General features: G+C 44.4%; 1 protein-coding gene across 1 annotated transcript in view; it reads right to left on the bottom strand.

The window, feature by feature from the left end:
• The window catches only part of C2CD3 (C2 calcium dependent domain containing 3), a 70,233-nt gene that overhangs the window by 2,531 nt on the left and 47,442 nt on the right, over positions 1 to 20,260 (bottom strand). Inside the window, 6 exon segments of the mRNA XM_006028072.3 lie at positions 11,345 to 11,450; positions 12,448 to 13,489; positions 16,151 to 16,368; positions 17,145 to 17,306; positions 18,250 to 18,380; positions 18,984 to 19,189. Coding sequence (XP_006028134.2) covers positions 11,345 to 11,450; positions 12,448 to 13,489; positions 16,151 to 16,368; positions 17,145 to 17,306; positions 18,250 to 18,380; positions 18,984 to 19,189 — 1,865 coding nt within the window.

The following is a 20,260-nucleotide window of genomic DNA, read 5'->3' as shown; positions in this document are numbered from 1 at the left end:
TGCTGACCAGAGCAGCCTGGCTAACCTTTCACCCACATGGCTGGGCTGCGGGAACTGAGTGGTGTTTATCATACTTGGGCATGGCAGCTGTCTGGCAGGGTCCTCCGAGGTAAGCCAGCCTCTCTAGGGAGAAGGGCCTGGGGGCCCTTATTTATCTGCTCCCTGCTTTAAAGTGAACGGTGGGAGGGGGATTATCTTGCTGGCGATTTAAGCGTCAGACTCAGCACAACAGTCTGAGGCGCATGCGATGCACTGGATCATCCCCATGAGAATGGGTCGGGAAGACAGCCCTTTGCATCTTCCAGGAGGTCGCTCCTACCCACAGGCTTTGCCCACTCCACGAACTAAGGGTGCATTCATGCAAGCCCATACAATACAATGCCCACCACTTAAACCGCCCCCCAGGCCTAATGGGCACCCAGCTCCTAATGGGCACCTAGCCATTTGTCTTCCTGGACAAGGGCATCACTTAGCCATGATAAGTGCACCAGTCATTTCACTGTACAACATGAAAAAGAAAGAAGCCAAACTCAACGGTGACATATATTTTCTAACCCTATGCAAGAAACACAACTGTGTTCCCCGAGGACTAAACATCTACAACGCTCTGACACAACTCCAAATATGCTTTGCAGCTGTGCAGAAGAACTTCAGAGAAAATTAGAAATCATCTACTTCACCTAATCTACTCCAAAAGAGACCAACTCAGGAAGGAAAGCACCACACACTACAACAACTTAAAAGACAGAAATCCAATCATCTTCCCTAATAATATACAACGGATACAAAGAGACTACGAAAAACTTTCTACAACATTCATCCTACACAAAAAGAAGAAATGGAACAAATTGCTCCAAGAACAAGTTCTCCGGCTGCAAAACAACCATCCGAGGAACGACGCCAACACCGCACAACCTTCCAACCTCAGACCTGATAAAGCTGAAAGCAGCAACCAACCCACAAATATTATCAATCTCTCCACACACACGCTTACCAAAACTGAAAAATCTGTCCTTTCCAAAGGCCTAAATTTCTGCCCAGAAAAATACCCTAATAAAATACGGAAGGGACCACAATGGATCATCATCATGTCCGACCCCCTGCCCCTGACAGGAAAGAGGACCGAGGTCAGATGACCCCAGCCAATCCTAAGACCGCTCATCACCCACAGAGCAAGTTTTGTCCAAGACACTGCAGACTTTCTACAGAAACTTAAACACACAGACCACCTTCCCAGCAACACCCTCCTAGCCACCATGGACGTTACCAGCCTATATACCAACATCCCACACCAGGATGGCATCCAAGATTACAACTCAGAATACAGACCCAAAAATATTACTGACCTTGTACACTTCATCCTCTCACAACAATTTCACTTTTAATAACCAACACTTCCTCCAGACGATGGGAACGGCTATGGGCACCAAAATGGTCCCACAGTATGCCAACCTATTTATGAGCCACCTAGAAGAAGACTTCCTGAAGAACTGCACTATCAAACCCTTGCTATACTTAAGATACATTGATGACATCATCATTTGGACTGAAAACCTGCAATCTCAGACTGAGTTCCATCAGAAATTCAACAACCACCATCCCTCCATCCGACTTGCTCTAGAAGACTCCAGCACCAGCATCTCCTTTTTAGACACGATGATCAGTATCCAGAAGGGTAAAATACAGACCACGTTATACAAGAAACCCACAGACCAACATACATATCTGCACAGAACCAGCAATCACCCACAGGCACCAAAAAAGCTGTGATATACAGCCAAGCCCTCAGATACCACCGCATTTGCACTGAAGAGAATACCTGGGATTGCCATCCCCCATAAATTGCACACCGCTGGTTATGACATACCACCCCTTCCTCGAACCCGTATGGAAAATCCTCAAATAATTGCAACCCATACTAGAAAGAGACCCTATTCTTAAAGAGATCTTCCCAAAGCCACCCAGCCTAGCCTTCAGACAAGCACCGAACCTCGCTAAACTCATCACCAGAAGCAAACTTCCTCAGGCCCAGAACACACCGAATGGATCCAGACCAGGCCAGGACAAGAAATGCCAAACCTGCAGACAGGAATACCCAGTTACCGGTGGGGGCACCCTTCTCATGAGAAAACCACTCTCTCAGTCCTGATCCTCAAAGGGAACTTACAAAACACTTCCAGAGACGAGCCTATGAACTCCACTTCATCAGCCTCCTGGATACTAAAAATCATGGACTAAATATAGACAGACAAGGTTCTTTGGGTGAATCTGATCTCTTTTATTAGACCAACTAAATAGTTGGAGAACAATTTTTAAATGTAGATTGACTCCTCAACCTACGTTTTCACTGGCTGCCTGTCTTGCATGCAGCCCAGCCCAGCCCAGCCCCTGGCTTCTTTACTTTTCATTCCATCCAGGAAGAGCACACACCAACCACTGAAACTTCCTCAGCCTGACAAAGGGTTTTTCAACCCGAAAGCTTGCTTAATAATTGTTTTCCAACTGTTTAAGTTAGTCTAATAAAAAAAAATCAGATTCACCCAAAGAACCTGGTCTGCCAGCCATTTCATGCACACTCTGCTGCTCTCGCTGTCTCACTACTAATACTAGTTTTATCATCCACCTCGTTTATCAGGTGCATAACCATTAGCCCAACAAGCCTGCTAGCAGCAGAGGGGATAGTATGGTTGGTCACCAAAACTGCTGTCCCACTGGCTTTACATTTCCATGTATAGAGGGCCCAGGCTCTGTAACAACCAAACTAAAAGACCTGCATTTTCAAAAACAGATGCCTAAATCATTGACTTGATGTTCAGCAGTGATGGCGTGTTCCACTGACCCACTGGCCTCTACTGTACCATAGCTGGGCACTGTGGTTGCTGTGGACCTACAAAGAGGTTACCCAGATGGCAGCATGATTAAGATGCTGTTATGTAGACCCAGCCCAGCTGCCATGATTTATGTTAACCCATCACACGTAGAAGAACATCAACATCCATCACATTATGACCCAGCAGTGCCTTGCTGTGTTACAATGCAGCAGAGAGGCTTGGCTTGTGAAGGAGACCACAAGAGTGGCAGGGAGCATACTGAGAACCCTGCAAGGATTTATAATGATGCTCTTGTTGTTCGAGGTCTTCAAGAGGATTTCCTAAATATAAATACAAGAAACTGGGTGGGGTGGGGAGGGGAAATAAATGCAGAGATGGTGACAGATGCTAGGATCTAATAGAGATATAGGCCTACGATCCCATATCCAGTCTCCTGTGTACAGTGTGCCTCTCTCAAGGTTGTTCAGAGGAGTCATTATCACCAGCTCATTTTTCCACCCCCATCTCCCCTCCTCGCTGCCAAGTGCCGGAGAGACAGATGAAGCATTAATACCGGCTGGAAAAACAGTAACCAGAAGGAGCTGACTCTGCGCTAATGCTCTTGACCTCTGTACACTGTTAGCAGATGAGTCATCTGGAAAGCGCAAGCTGCAGGCTCAGAGGTGCTGAGAAAAGGCCTGTATCACTGCACAGAACAGCCAGGCACTGGGTTCTGCTTCCAGTTACAAACTTCACCTCTTTGAATAAAACCTTCAATGTCTTTTTCCAAAGCTGCAGCCCATCAGCATGCCATCCCACCCCTAGGCATATCAGCTTGATCAGATCAGACAGACCCTTCAGCTATTAAAAGATCCTGCAGCACTCAAAGACTGTGACCGCAGTGATCCTACTTAGCATGTGGTCAGACGCTACGTTCTGCTTCCCTATATATTTCTTCTCGTTTCAAACTGATGAACATTCGCTTTTGGGTCTAAGCTGAAGGGCCTCCCATGTGCTCTTTGACAACGGCTTTGTTCTGCCCTAGAGGGGACTGCATTTCAGCAATGCAATAGGTCTATGCTGTAACAATGGCAATGGATTTCTAACCCGTTCTCCAGCCAAGGCTATGACCACACATTACTAGCCAACTTCAGGAATACTCTATACAAGGCTTACTCATTATTACCTGTATTTTATATGATTAAAAGTGTAGCAGCAGCATTTACTCTGCATTGGACTTCCACTCCTTATGATGAATTAAGCATAGTCCTGGGGATGGGGCTTGTACAGAACTTCCCTTTCATTTGCATTTATTCCTCTAACTTTGGTATCCCCTGTTTACATACTGCACCTCCTCACTAACGTATTCCCTCTGGTGTAAAGGTTGGTATTAATCTGGCCATATTATCAGGGGACGTTATTGGGATTTGCACGATCATGACTACTGCAAAAGGGATAGATCTGGAACTTGTGTTCTCTGTCTCTAATTAAAGAGCAAGGACACTTTGCTTTAGGAGGAGTGGCTGAGGGAACTAGGTTTATTTAGTATGGAGAAGAGAAGACAGAAAGGATTGAATAGCAGCCTTCAACTCCCTGAAGGGAGGCTACAAAAGAGGATGGAGCTGGGCTGTTCTTAGTGGTGGCAGATGATAGGACAAGCAGAAATGGGCTCAAGCTGCAGCAAGGGAAGTGTAAGTCAGATATTAGGAAAAACTCTCTCTAGGAGGGTTGTGAAGCACTGGAATAGGCCACCCAGAGAAGCTGTGGCATCTCCATCCCTGGAGGTTTTTAAGACCCAACTAAACAAAGCCTTGGCTGGGATGATGCAGTTGGGGCTGGTCCTGCTTTGAGCAGGGGGTTGGACTAGATGTGACCTCCTGAGGTCCCTTCTACCCTCATTTTCTATGAGTCTATGGAATGGAAAGGGGGCATGGTATAAAAGGATTTCGGAGAGGATGTGTAACTAGGTGGTGGCATTCACTACCACGGATGTCATGCAGGTCACGGACACAGCAAGATTCAAAGACCAGACATTGACAAAGATGAAAGAGATGTAAAAATCTTGTGCTCCAGGGCTTAAAAGCCACTCTTATTAGAGAAGACAATGAAACCTTTGTGGGGAGAGTCCACATTTGCTCACCAGGTGGGTTTCTTGCACCTTCGTCTGAAGCATCAGGTGGTGGCCACTAATGGGAACAAGAGACTGGACTAGAGCTGTGTAACCGTGCCGATAATCAGGGTGCTGTAGCGCTAGGTGAGATTAACGGTTGGCTGTTCCCAGTGCCGAGCCTGCCTTTCTATCACAGCATACACAGCCTCCCCCATTCACTCCTCAAATCGGTCCCCGCTTCCGAGTCTCAATGAAACATCTTAGCTCTGTAAAGCCGAAGGTTTTCACACGATTCTGTCCACAAATGATGACTTCTGCCCATGGCCACTCTGGAACTAAACGGAAATGCTTTCAGAGGCGGGCTGCGTGGGAACTTGCTTTGTTGCTGCAAGTACATGACCACCAGACATACAGGTTCTGTGTTAAAACTGCGACCGGCAACAGAATTTCACCTCCTTCATGTTATAGGACTTTTAGCCTTCCAGTGCATTTGCTGGTTTTGCAAGTGCAAGCAAAATACATGCCAAGTGCTCCAGATCAGTTTAATAACTTCAAACATACCAACCCCAATCTTGCATCTAGTTAAGCAGTAAATACTGCCTGACCCCATGGAAGCCAAGAGGAATTTTACCACTGCCTTCACTGGGAGCAAGGTCTAGCCCTAACACCCCGAAGAAAGCAGCATACTGTGTGTGATACTATAAAAGCCTCAGGGGATATGATCATTTAGAAATGACCTGTGATTTATCGCTGCAATCGTGGAGATATGGGTAGACCTTTGTCTACCCCATCTCCTGAGCACTGCAGAAACCACTGGTGGTGTCCAAAGTTCTCAAATCACTTCATCGTTACAGGTTATGACCAGGGCAGGTCTTACGATTACAGTGAGGCTCTTGCTATGCCCTTGTTTTTACATCCTCTTAACTTTCGAGAAAGGTTCTCCTCTGCGGCTGCAGTTTGAACCCAGCCCCACAGAAACTTTGAGAGAGAGAGCAGCAAGTTCTCTTTAAAGTCACTTTTGAGGTGGAAAGTTGAGGAAGAACAAAGCTGTTTAGATCATGTGTAATCCAAAAGCAGGTGGAAAAACCTTATTCTTTGCACATAAGTAGTTCTCAAAAAGGACCCTAAAAAGGGCAAATATATAGCGTTTGTCCACTTTGTTTCCACATCTAAAGAAAGCACGAACATTTGGGGTTTTTAAAAAATTCTTTTTTTTTTAAATAAGAAATTCAGATGTTATTGGCCTTGGTTTTACTGGAAGATGTCATGGATGATGATCAGAACAATGCAACAAGTTGTCGTTCATTGAGCAAAGGAGTCATGAAGCCAACTTGGAGCAACTGGAGAAGGGGAGAGAGGTATTTTAGTCCAACTCTTTATCAGCCCATACTTAACTCCAGTGTCAGACCAGCACTGGAGGAATGTCATCTGCTGCTTTCAGACATGATGCTCTAGTATTGTATGTGCAGATTACGAGCAGCTCTTCAGCTTGTGGCACTGCGTGTCCTGCTGATGTGAAAGGCACATCACAAACTGGCTTCTTGGCTGCGAGGTGCCATGAGCTTCCAGTGGTAGGAGCCTCAGAAGAAAACCAGAGGAAAGTGCTAGACACCAGCTGCTACAGGTCACCAAGGGCTGCCCTCCCTCAGATTTTATATCAGTCATCGATGGCAGAGCATCCTGACTACACATACGTCAAAACTCAGAAATGGGACATGAGTCACAGGAAGGGGTTGTTCCTCATTAGACAGTGCCTCAGTGATGGCTAGCATTTCTTCCAGTCTAGGAATATAGTGGGTGATGTGGGATGTGCCAAAGCTGCACTAATTCCAGAAAGCAGCATACAAACCAGTAGGACCCCTTTGGTCATGCCGCATGCATCCTGAGCACAGGCGTGTTGGAGCTGGGGATCTGTCCTGAAGCATTGTTGGAGGGCAAGCTTCCAGCAGAGTTAAGGTTTGCTGAATCTTCTGGGCTAATCATACAGAAGGAGGCTGCCTGGCAGACTTCTGCACAGTAATCTTTCTGTGCCTCTCACACTTGCGCTAATGCCTTGCATGCAGGACAAGCCTAGAGCACTTAGTGAAATGCACCGAACTGACATTTTCAAGAGGCACCTTTGGCAGCTTAATGAGAAGTACCAATTTTAACCTCCTGCATAGTTTCCAGAGCAAGCATGTGAAACAACATCATGTTTACCCCTTCCCTTGACTGAGAAACCACCAGTGCCAGGTCAGCTCATGAGGTGACACCTGCCCTTTTTATCTCTCTGTGCCAACTCAATCACACAGGACCAGTGGCTGATGGAAAGCCTTATTAGTGTATCGTCAGTCAGAAAAGCAGCCGGGGTGGGGAAGAGAGCTTGCGTATTAAAAGATCTCACTTCAAGTTTCCTATTATAGAAGTGGCAGTGATTTTCTGGGATGGCGTAGATCATCTAAGGACTGTGCGTCAAAGGAGGAAATAAACCCAGAAGGCTGGTTAGTATTTTATTCAGATTTGGGGGCTTGCGCTATTTCAAGTGCCTGAGACTTTTGACCAAGAAAGAGAGCCTGGAGCAAAGATCGTTTTGCATCTCTGGAGCAATGAGTATATCTGGCAGCTGGTTCTGTTCTTGCATTAGACTTAACAGACTGCACAACTGCATGTCAGAAGTGACCTTGCACCTACATTTGCCTCCCGTACAGTAAAAAGCTTGTATGAAACCATGGAGGCTTGGTATACATCATTCTTTCCCCACACAGGCTAATTCGGATGTATAGTTAGCTGTATAATGCTCCCCTTTTCCTTTCTCAGCATATGAGCCATAAGGTGAAAAAAAATCTCAGTAGTTCTGTCCAACGGATGAAGATCACAGTTTTGCAATGTAAAGGATCCTTACCTCATGTCCTCTAAATACCCTGAGCACAGAAAAATAAAAAGCAAGTTGCTAGTTTTAGAAACGTGGTTGCAGAAGGTGGTAACTGATATGGCAGCAAAAACTAGGAAGTCACAGGCAGCAAGAAAGGCTGCTTGGGTTATTTCTTAGCTGTTCCAGCTTCAACATGAGCAAGACTCTATTAAATCGTGAGCCTCTGACAGGGTCAGTGTCATAATACAAGGCAACTCCTTCTGATTTGGCTCAATAGTAAATTTGCTGAGAAAGGAATAGAAAAAAGTTCTTTCCTGCACTGGTTTTAGCATAAAAGTTATTGTCAGGATATTCTCAAAGGAGAGAAGGATAAATCTTAACAAAAAGCTTATTTAACCTTCCAGTTTGGAAAAAAAAAAAACAACGAACGTTTTTCAATATAGCCTCACAGGGTGATTTATCAACTCTGCAGGCAGGAGGCTTCAACTGGGGTTTCAAAGCATCTACCCTACTCTACAATCACTTTACTATTTATTCTTCTGTACTAGGAGAGTGCCTGAAAGTCACAAATCAGAATCAAGGCAGCAGTGTGCTAGATGCCATGCATACACATAAGGAGGTAAGATTCCGGTCTCCAAGAGCCTGGGGTCTAGCCTAAAAAGAAGATAGATCAATGGATGCAAGAAGAGGGAACCAGTGGGAAGAATAGGCTGTATGTGACTACACTCCTTGGCAATGTGTGCAACATTGGTTCTGACACTTAAAAAGTAGTTTTATTTTTAAAGTAAATAAAGATCAGCCAGCGCTGCCTGTGCTATACCTAGCCTTCATTAGTGGGCTGATGTCCTAAGGTTATAACAGAGTCTTGAAAGGGGACTGGAAGTGAATATATGACCTTAACGATCAGTTTGGAGCACCTATTCTGTAGATTAGGGGCATAGAGGAAGGAGGTGTGAGGAGGGCTGCAGACACTGATGAACAGGGAAGGTGGGGCTGATCAAGCTGGAACTGGCAGGCGGGAGGGCACGAGGGTGAGCCGTATGGAGCAGAGGAGATGGGAAAGACATGGAGGATGGAACCAGAGCCAGAGATGGAGAAAATTAACTGGAGTTCTAGTCTGGGGCGCAGGGAGTGGGTGTTGTACAAATTTCAAAGACCAGGAATATGTCAAACTAAAACCTGAGTTGCAGCTTCCTCTCCAAGAAGAGCTACTTGCTGTCCTCAGTCACAGCAGCTGGTAATCCCACTCTCTCCACAAGTGCCTCTGCCTTTCTCCATGTGTTGTGGAGGCGCACCTATGCTCCCATTAGGCACCAAGGAAAAAACCAAGCAGGAGGCTGTGCTGGGTGAGGGAGATGGGGGCAGAGGCTCTAGAGAAGCTGGGTAGGGGGTGCTTGCTAGCTGCCTTATGGGCAAAAGAGGGTTGTTGATCTTCAGCTGAGAAGAGCAGCTGCAGTTCAGGTTTCTGTCTGATGTCACATCCCAGGTATGTGAAGTTTGCAGAAAGGAGAAAAACAAGCCGAGTTAGAAAGCGACACTCAGGACTAATCAACAACAAACCCGGAGAGCAGAAACCATGGCAGTTCAAGTCTTCCAGTTCCCTTTTAAATGGATCAACATTTAGAAAGATGCAGTAATTCAACGTACACGTGCCAGTCCTGCCGCCAACTATAAAGAGCCCTGGACTTGAACGCCCAAGTCTTGCCAACTGAACGACTTTTTAAAAAATGTTTAAGGGACAGTGATTATTTCAGATGCTATTGCTTTTACTCATGTTCTTATGTGGTTAAAGCGCTCGACTGGGTGCAGTTCTTAGCTTATCCACAGATCTGCAGTGAGACTTTGAGCAAGTCGTTTACCTCTGGTTTCTTCTTGTAAATCAGTTACAGGGCTTCTTTTCTTTAACCCTTTGTCCATCTGGTCTGCTTAAATTGTAGCTTGGTGCAGGGAATCTCTCTTACTGCTTGTATAACACAATGGGCCCTGTATTGGAAAAGGCCAATATGCCCTCTTATAATAAAATGTAGCACTGCGAAATTCGATAAAACATTCCTGGAATTAAGTGTGTTCAGTGTAAGGAAAATCCTCTTGATACAATACTGTTCTATTAACTCTCTTCCTAATGATCATTAATCATTCCTATAAGAGTAACATCCAAAAAGTCCCATTCAAGTGTGGGTTTCTAATGCTCTAACCATTCAGCTAGTGGCTGGATGAAGAGGTGATTCAAACAGTATTTTGATTTTTACATCAAGTCATGGGTACAGATAGTGATTTACAAATACACAGAAAGAGAAGCTTCTTCTGCTAGGAAGAGGTGGTGGTGATTCTGCAGTGAAGATGTACCACTAAACTGCTGGCGTGAGAATGGGAGCAGAGGTTAGCTATGGAAAACTAAATGGATGTAGGGAGCTTTGAGGATAGGCTCAGAAGATTTGTGGTGGAAATGAAAAGTTGAACCAAGGGATATTTGGTTACTGAAAACTTTTGACAGCTTTAGAAGAGGAAAACTTTAAATGTATAAAAACCAATTTACAACAAGAAAATTTTGCTGCTCCTAAAATAAACCACAATTTGCCTAACTAAAAGACCAATTTTCAGACATCCCAGTTGTAGTGACAAACCTGTAAACTTGTTTGTTCTTTTCAGGTAGTGTCCATTAATTCAGGGCCATTAGGTCCTGCCTGTTCTGCCCTGTTTAGCCGAGCAAGATGTTCCCAGTTACATAAATGTTCTTCTCGACATTTGCTTCCATAGGTCAAAGGGAGGGGAATGAGCACATTACGTCTGAAAGGAGTAGTAGCAAACAACTCAGCTGTTGCACTACCAAGATCTGCACCTGTGAAACCAAACAGCTCCCTTTATCTAGGGCTGGATGTGAATATTTGGACCCTGTAAAAGCTGACAGCCAGGAACTTTCTGAAAATGAAATGCTCCTATTACCCTCACAAAGCAAACAAGTATTTTTATGGACTTATACAAGTCTAAGATACTGCCAAAGCATTCAATCACTTTCCTGAATGATTTCATGGGCACGCTAAGTTTGCACTGCTCCCTCCACATCAGCTGGAGAATGACTTTGCTCCTTCCAGATCAGAGACTCTTCGCTGTAAACTCACTTGCTAAAGTCACGATTGTCTTAGCAATACTTCCAGGTAACAATTTCAAAGCTGGGTGTCTAACATAAAGCGTCTATTCATATTAAGGACATAAATCGTCTGATTTTCAAAAGTCCTGACTGCCTGCAGCTCTGTTACTTCCAGTTTGTCCTAGCTTGAAGGGAGAATCAGATTCTATGAGTAGTTGCAAGGCAAATGTGACAGCTGTCAAAAATGCCGGAATACTGTAGCTAATGCAGCCGTGGATATGGAAAGATGTTTTCACTGAGAGGGGAAGCGATCTACTGGGAACCAAGTTGTCCCCACCATTTTTGAAAACTGTCAGGGGGTTCTTAACTTAATCCTTGACAGCCTGAGAAGGCAACAAGGGACCTTTCATTTGACATCTTGTCTGAAGGAGAGGTGGGTCCTTCAGGTGGGACTGAAAAGGAATGAAGGTGACAACCATACTTACGTCAGGAGCCATGGCAGATGGCTGAGAAGAAGCATGGAGCATTCTCATGGAGACCTCCAAGTGCTGGGGTGGAAGGAAGAAGTTGGGAATTGCAACAGGATCAGGTCTGACCCAAGCTGTTAAAGAAATAACATGTAGCATGGTATAGTTACACAAAAGCCCCCCCATAGCTAAGAATTTGGACTTGGCTTCATGACAAAAGTGGTTCTGAAGCATCTCTGACTATGCCAAATGCATCTTATTTAATTTTAAACCAGTGAAAGTATATGCCATCTGACCATTAAGATATATAAGTAATATTTCACAGAGATCCTCATTCTGAAAAAAATTGCAACATTCTTTACCAAAATTAACATGCAAAACATAGGTGTCACTTCATCCATTACTGAAATGTGGCAACATGTTTTTAATGGATTTTTTTTTTTTTTTTAATTAAAACTAATGCAGGTTAGGTTTGAAACTGTCTTCCTCTGTGTCCAGGTATTACAAATACATAGTCTGTGAACTAACCCATAATTAGGGGACTATTGTTAAACCTATGCACATAGGAGTTGGTCAAAACAGGTTTTCATCTGAAAGGTGCTTCTGATCTGCTCAATATAGTGATTGGCAAAAACTTCTGAGGGGAAAAAAACAGTATAATTTCCCATTACAATTAGCTATCAATAATTAAATAGCCAATTTAATTTGAATAGCCAATGTAAGAATCAATAATCTCAAAATTTAAAAAGGACTAAGGTTCCTGTTAACTCATTAACTTGCTCACACATGAAGAACCAACATGGGATTTTAGCTTTAGACTGGCCAACCATTTCCATCCTCCTTTACAGCTAGTTTATTAATGAATCAAAAGAAACACCACTGCTTAAACATAAAGCAGGACAACGACTGAAGCAGGATCTTGAAACCACTTGTATAAAACTTGTTCAAAATCCAGTTGTGATTAGGGGAATACTGGCCTGTAAGGCTTATTCCTGGCAGATAGTTTTTAACTTTGCCACCTTACATTTAAAATGAAAATGTAGCCCCATCCCAGCAACGATAATCATACAGATTTTGTCTGAGTGTAAAGTGCACTTCACGAGAGAGACAAAAAAGGATACCGCACAACACTAGCTTTCACAGGCTTTTCTGATTCTTCATGTAGGATCTCAGAGCAGCTACCACTGTCTCTTGCAGCCTCAGTCTCTGATGACAAACTTTTAATATACGTTTTCTCAGAATCACTTCCTTCCTCACTTTGATCACCCACATCTAAATCCACACTAATTTTCTCTTCTCTCTCTATGCCAGAGGGTTTGGCTACGGCAAAGTCTCTACTGTCTGGAAAAGTCAATGGTTCTCCAGAGACTACACAAAACTCTGTGTCTCGTTCTGCTTGCTGGGCTTCCAATGCTTCAATGTGCTCGGTGCTCTCATCTTCCAAATCATCTGCTTGATGCATTTCTGATAAACAAGCAGCCTGAAACTCCTCCAAATCAGCCGCTCTGATACTATTATTTGGACTTTCAAGGCCTTTTCCCATTGTTTGTACCTCGCGCTCTTCTGTATACGGACTAACAAATGATCGCGCAGTGCTGGGCAGGCTGTGGTGGTCATCCTCCAGCATACTTGACAAAGAGCTGCTTCTTCTATTCTCTCTTTTCTGTAAACTTCCATTATCCACTGGGTGCTGGCCTTCATTATTCACGTGTACCAGTTCCTCACTGGGACCCTGCTCCACTTCAGATGCAAGACTGGACCAGGGACTGGTTTTATCGGTTACTGTAGTTATCTCGTTCAGAGTCCTTGGTTCTATGACATCCTCTTCATACTCTTCATCACTATGGGACTCAATGACACAAGCCTCCTCTTCTGTTCTGTTAGCCATTGATAAGGGATGCTCATTTTCAGAGGCTGTTTGGCCTAGAAATTCATACAGCATGCCTCTTTCAAATGGGGACCTTCCAGAAGGGAGTAAGCGCAGTGTGGCATTATCATAACCACTTGATTGTTCCATTCGAAGTTGGCTCTGGTGCATCTCGGTTCTGACTGCTTCATCTTTATGGTCCGGGATGACATGGTGATATTTAGCACCTGAATTTCTGCTATGGCCTTGAAGCGCATTTGAAGATTCTTTGGCATTTTTAGTTATAGTCTGCAAATCTGATTAATGGGACATAGTGTTAGTTCATACAGGGATGGAAGACTTCGTCACACATATGTAGAGCTGAATGCAGGTAGCTTTGTCAAACAATGGGTTGAAGGGGAAGGAGCTGAACTTGGTAATAGCTCAAAACCATCAGAAGGGCATAATACTGAGCAGGAAGAGGAATGATTTAGGGTGGTAGAAGGTGGAAGAACTAGAAGCTTTGGAATGAATTTAAGGAAAAAAAAAAGAGAACCAACTGAATTTGAGGAAGTTTTCTGATCCAGAGAAGTCTTCTATGGCAGTGGTGTCCAACCTCTGGCCTACAGGCCAGATTCATAGATATTAGGGTTGGAAGGGACCTCAGTAGATCGAGGCCGACCCCTTGCCCTTGGCTGGAAAGAGTGCTGGGGTCAGATGACCCCAGACAAGTGCTTGTCCAATCTCCTCTTGAAGACCCCCAAGGTAGGGGAGAGCACCACCTCCTTTGGAAGCCCAGTCCAGATTCTGGCAACCCTTCCCATAAAGAAGTCCTTCCTCATGTCTAACCTGATTTGGCCCATGGCACTGTGTAATCTGGCCCACAGGTCCACAAATTTGGTAGTGGGACAGTGGTGCTGCCAAATCTCCAGACCTATGGGGAGCCCCAAGCCCTGCGCACTGGATCCAGCACCTGATCCCAGTGCGTAGGGCCAGACAAGGGTGGTGTTGGGTCCCAGGGCTCAATCCTGGTGTGGGGGACTGAAAGGGAGCAAGGCCAGGCCCCCGGGACCCAATCCTGGCTCCCAGGAGCTGGGAGGGGAAAGTACTGGGCTCCAGGGCCTGAACCAGCCTACAGATGGGCTCCACATCACTGATCTGGCCTGTGGGGCCAAAAAGTTCAGCACCACTGTTTTAAGTGAAACAAACAGCTGCAGCATCTGGGCTGTTTAGTGCTAGTTTGGAAAAAAAGAATGGGCAATAGTCCACTGGCTCAGAGGAGGACTAGATAATCACAGAAACAGAGAAGCAGGGCTGGAAGGGACCTCCAAGGGTCATCTAGTCCAAATCCCTGCTTGAGGCAAGATCATCCCTCTTCACTCATTCTAGCTCTTCATTCATAGCTGCCAGCAATATTCTCTAGCTTTGCAGGTCTGAGGCTGTTCTGCCTTCTTCTAGTAACGTTTATGTTAAGAAGAAAAAAAAGGACGATCCATTCTGATGATGGCTAATTAATTATTTATACAAAATGGAAAAAAATCAAATGAAAATATTGATTGGTTACAATGGAAAAAATATAAATAAAAATATTGAAAATTAAGAGTTGCTTGCACGATTGAGATAATATAGGAAGACAGAGAAATGAAGAGCTGATAGGCTTGGGAGTTTAAATATTAATAGCCTCTGTGAGATAAAGCAGTCTCTTTGCCTTTTAAAATATGTTTGAAGAACAAGGCAACGTATTCTTAGTTTCTAGGTGAGGGACACGTCTACCCTATTTCAGCAAAAATAATTTGAGTTGAACAGCAGATGTTGGCAATTAGAGTAAGTGTCAAATTATGACAGTTTTAAGGAGGATGCAAAAGCAGATGGCTTTGGGGAAAAAGAGCAAAAGAAAGGCTGAGATGAATGTGTGGAAAGGCAGGGAGGAGAAGCACAAAGATGGAAGAGGCAAGAGAAGAGAAAGAAGTGGGATGAGAAGCAATGTGGCAATACAGAAGGAGCAAGGAACAGCCTTAGTATATGGGAGGTAAGGCCTGAAACTCCACTTCCCTGGGAGTGGCAATTACCCATGCAGTAAAAAGAAGTAGACATGCCAGAAAGCATGTTTCAGATTGGTGCAGCCTCATTTCTACCCATGACATTAATATAACAAACGCCAAATACTGGTACTGGATCAAAAGGGTCATGACACTGACTGCAACCATATTTACTTGAATGTAAGACTGCCCTGATTATAAAATGCCCCCCCCGCCAATAATTAGATTCTATATACTGAAATGTATACATCTGATATAATTTTCCAGGTATAGAATCTAATTATTGGAGTTCTACCTTGAATTTGTCCCCATCTCGCGATTACAGCAGGGAAAAGAAATCTGGGGGTTAGATAGCTCCTTTGCCCTCTGTCCCCCAACTGCTCTCCCTTGCAGCCTATTCCCCTTCTCCTTACTGTCAGACCCTGCTCTCTCTGAGCACATTGAAGTGAGGAGCAACTCTGAAAAAAATAACTTCAAAATAAACTTATCTGTAGTAATTTGTAGATAGTACCCAAAGACTTAGTTTATCCAGAATTGTTGCATTTTACCATTTTTTGAAACTGCTGCAAGTTTTAGCACAGGTCCTCCCATAAACACATTGTTAAATAGTACTTTGATATAGTACAAACTACGCATGATATTAGTCAGAAGCCAAAAGGCTGATGAGTTACCCTATAGTTCATCGGGCTGGGCCCCAGCAGAGTCCACAGTATTTCAAGCCATAGTGACCTCACATCTCAGCACTGCTCTGTACATGCGTATACTCCAGACACCCCGCAAAGGAGCCATGTGCTAATCAGCCTCCCACTCGACTGCAACCGGATATCTGAGAGCACAAACTGTTTGCCTAATCGATTCTGGTCTGAACTGTGCTGGAAGCTTCAAGGATCCTTTTTAAAGTGGCTGCTGGCAAGTATTCCAGACAAAGTGACTGCTTACCATTGATCAGGGTGCTGACTTGAGAGACCAAGTGACTGGATTTTTCCAAAAGCTGGCATCCATCAGCATCCACCATCCTGGTCATGGATCCCTGCTGATCGCCATCCTGCCATTCCTGATTTCTGCTGGCTGTGCTGCCATAGCCGAGGTCAGGGAAAGACCTGGTTAACTTCTTGCTGAAATATCGTTGAATCTCATCCAGCTCGCTCAAGTTTTTTCTGCAACGAGTCACCAGAAATCAGAACCCCCCCCACACATCTACGTGAAAGGGATCTGTTTGTTATCATAACGACTTACAGGATGTATGTACTTGAGTAGAGGGGACTTGATTGCTCTCGATAAATAAATGAGGGGTTAAATAACCAGGATAGAGAAGAGCCATTTCAGCCAAAAACCAATGTTAGCACAAAAACTAACAAGTAAAAACTGACAGTAAAATGATTCAGGCAGGGTATTAGAAGGTTTCTCATCATCAGGAGATTAAGGTTCTGGCAAAAAAGACTTAATGAGGTTTAAAATGAACTTTGATAAATGTATGAATGGAATTATAGGACCCGGCAGTGCATGACAGCAGGGCACCTGATCTGGTGACCCAGGAGATCCCTTTTAGTACTATGATGCTATGAATGATGAACCCTGTTTTCCTAGTGTTTAGAACTAGGCTGCAGAAATATAATCCAACCATGTAAGTCAGGTACAGACCAGAGCTGCATAGTGCTAAGGGGACTGAGCCTTGAGCAGACAATACAGCTGCTACCCCAGGTCTGGGGCTTTTCACAGCTTTGCTAATGCATCTGAGTCTGAACTTTCAGCAGCCCTTTTTAATCTAGCCTTCACGTAGCTTTAAGTTATGTTATCAGCCTACTAATGCCCAGTTCCTACGTTTATTATTTGTAGTTTATTTTTATGCTTGATGCAAGAACTGCAAAGCTTCCAGCATTTCTTTCTCAATCTAAAGTCAACCACCACCCTAGCACCCATGAGGTTGCTTTACCTAAGGGCAGTAAGAAGCGAGGCCCGTGAAGAATGTGACAGAGAATCCAATCTTCCAGTCCGCTGTGCATTCCCTTCTGCTTGCTGTAACGATTCATGGAACCTGCGAACATTTTTCATGTGCTCTTCATGACGAGGTGTCCATGTCCCAGAAGGACTACATCTGCTAAAAACAGGTATAGATTTATAAACAAACAACCCATTAAATCCCGACCTGCAATCTCTAACTATGATAAGTCAGCCTAGTGGACGTAATAAAAAGAAATCTGTTAACAATCAGCCCTAGACATCCAGCAGAAAAAGCAGGTGCCAGCTTGCAATACCCAATTTGCGTCTGAAGAGGAAGTTGCTGAGATCAAGGTGAACCATAACATGCCGGTGCCTGTGCTCCCTGTGAAGAGCCAGGGACAGAGCTAATACAATCTTGCTAGGCCTGTTTGGAGACAGACACAGAAGTGCTACCTTCTGCATCCTCTATAAACAAGTGGGCTATGAATTCATCCTCTCCCTTGCACGAGGTTTGTTGTAGCTCACAATTACTCCGTGAACAGATGACAGAATGCCCCAAGGCATTTGTTTCCTGGAGACAGTAGGCAGAAACAAGTGTAGGACGTCTAGCAGAGCTGGCCTCAGGGCTGTGGAATATGGGCATACCTCATCGGCATGGAGCCGGAGAGGCATTACATAGGAGATAATGCTGCAGGCCCGCTATGCCTACTGCACATCATTCTAAACAAGGCAAAGAAAGAAAGAGCCAGTGTTGGCTGGGACACTACTATAAATGGTAGAGGGACATTAAAAAAAAAAATCAGTAGGAAGCTTCCCTGTAGATAATGGGAGGTGAAAAGGAAAGGATGTGGGAGATGGGGATGGTGGCAACACTGAGCCATTCTCTCATCTCTTAAAATGCATCTGATCGAACATGGATAGGCAATTCCACAATCAGTCCTGTATGCAACTCTTAGTCTGCAGGGAGTTTATTCTTCGCTAGGTCACTAGACCTGGAATTCAAGTTTGACTGGGTCAGGCAACATTTGCAGGCAAATAGATGGATATAATCCTATTGCTTTGTTCTGAAAAGACCCTTAAGTCCTCAATGTTCTCACCGCTCCTGAGCAGTAAAATCCCTGCCATCGGAGGAAGTGGTCAATAGCGGCTCAGAGCATCTTGGAACATCACTGGGAAATGCGGTGCACAAGGCCCTTGCCTGGAAGGAGAAGGGACTGTGCACAGGGATCTGTGAAAGCAAGGTTACAGGTAAGTTAAAGTCAGACTTACTGGGTCAACAAGTGGGACAGACATTTAAGCTTCACAGAGCGTTCGGCATTTTCAAGTGCTGTCTGAGGACTGACTAAAGGGACAGAGCCAATTTGAAAGTCACATCATTTAAAATCCACACCCAAGCCAATTCATGGATGTTAGCCAGGAATACAGCAGATTCTGACACTAGCAAGTCAAGTTTGGAGGCTTTACAATCCCATCCTTCCCTTTAAATGAAGTCTCTCCTCCCTGCTGCTGTATGAAAGGTCCACCTAAACTAAATGATGGCCCACGGAAAATGGTGAAAGTGAGTGCTTGCAATTTCACACAGTGGGTGCTTTTTCACTGAGATCGCAATCTCTATGTTCAGAGGTGGTGTCTGTTACCTGTATGTGCAATGCCTGGCACAGAGGAGGCCTGAGAGCTAGATGCTACTGGAACATTAAAAACATTTTAAAATTGAGAATTCAGGAGTTCCTGGATTTCCTGTTCATTTTTTACTTTGTAATCTAGCAGATTTGCTGCTGTTTATTTAGGAACCTTCTTAGATTTGTGTCTGGAAAGAAAACAGAGTACATACTGCAGAGGCGGATGCTTTGGTCCGAATCCTGGCCTGCCTTTCTTCTTTGAGTTGAATTATACTTTCAAGAGGGGAAATAGCTACTTTCATCTGCCCTCTGCATTGTCCACTCAGGTCTGTAATATTGTACCACCCACAGACTAGCTGGAAACCAGAAAGCAGGGGAGAAAGATCCACAGATGCAAATCCTATCACTCGTTCAACATCTGTGGGAAAAGAATATAAAAACAACCTTAGTTTTCACTGCCTGGAAAGCATGTATTTGCATGGATTAAGACCATTAATTACCTAACCCTGCAAATATACTTGAAACTAAATCTCAGAAAACTTATTATTACAACCAAACTGCACGACAAACAGGCAAAGGCCAAGTTCAGATAAATACGAGCGTGAGAACTATGGAGGATGCCGTAAAGGATAACTGCCAAAGTGGGTTTTAGAAGGAGTGAAACAGAGGTGGACATCTAGCAAAGAGGGAGACCGTTTCAGTGTAGGAGGCAGCAAGAGTGAGGGCATAAACCCAAGACAGAGGAGGATCAGTGGGAAAAGACAGTAAACAAGGCAACAGTACAGGGATGACTAAAGGGAGAAGTTGTAGTCCAGACATAAGGTAGCAAAGGTTACAAAAGGCCTTGAAGCTGAGAGTAAGGAGCTGGGATGTGATGTTCTTAAGAGATCAAAAGACAGTGAAGCGGGGGAGAGGAGGTGCTGACATAGCTGGAAAAGTAGGACTTTTGAACAGAACGTGGGAGACTGAGGCCATAAGGTAGGGGGGTTAAAAAGCAGAAGAACAGAGAGATGCCTACGGTGTGGTGGCTTTAACAGTAATGAGACAGATCAGGCAAGAGACTGGCTAGGAGGAAGGGGAGGGGGATTAAACTGAAAGTCGGAAGTCTGCCTTATGGACAAGTTAGGGGAGTGGTTCACAGTGACAGTGAAAGAGGTTACGAAAGCAGGATCAGGAAAAGAACTGAATTTCAAACCCTGGACAGCGAGTTTGAAAAGGAGGCCGTGCACCTAAACAGAACAGTTTGAGGCATCTTGAGGATGAAAACTCAGAGGAGGATGTTGTTAACATGATGCATCTATTAAATATGTATTTTTGTTCAAAGCTACTGTAGCATTAAGGAAGTTATTAACAGAGCACTGGAAATTCTCCCATGGCATCAGAGTCCAATCCCTTGCTATCAGAGGCAACTACATCATATTAACCTATGCAAATGCTGAAACTCCATTTTTTGCCTGCAAGACATAAAATTAAAATGCCCGGGGGGGGG

The sequence above is a fragment of the Alligator sinensis genome, unplaced genomic scaffold, assembly GCF_000455745.1.
Source record: "Alligator sinensis unplaced genomic scaffold, ASM45574v1 scaffold594_1, whole genome shotgun sequence".
NCBI lineage: Eukaryota > Metazoa > Chordata > Crocodylia > Alligatoridae > Alligator > Alligator sinensis.
The sequence above is the reverse complement of the archived record's forward strand: the minus strand, read 5'-3'. Positions and strand labels throughout refer to the sequence as shown.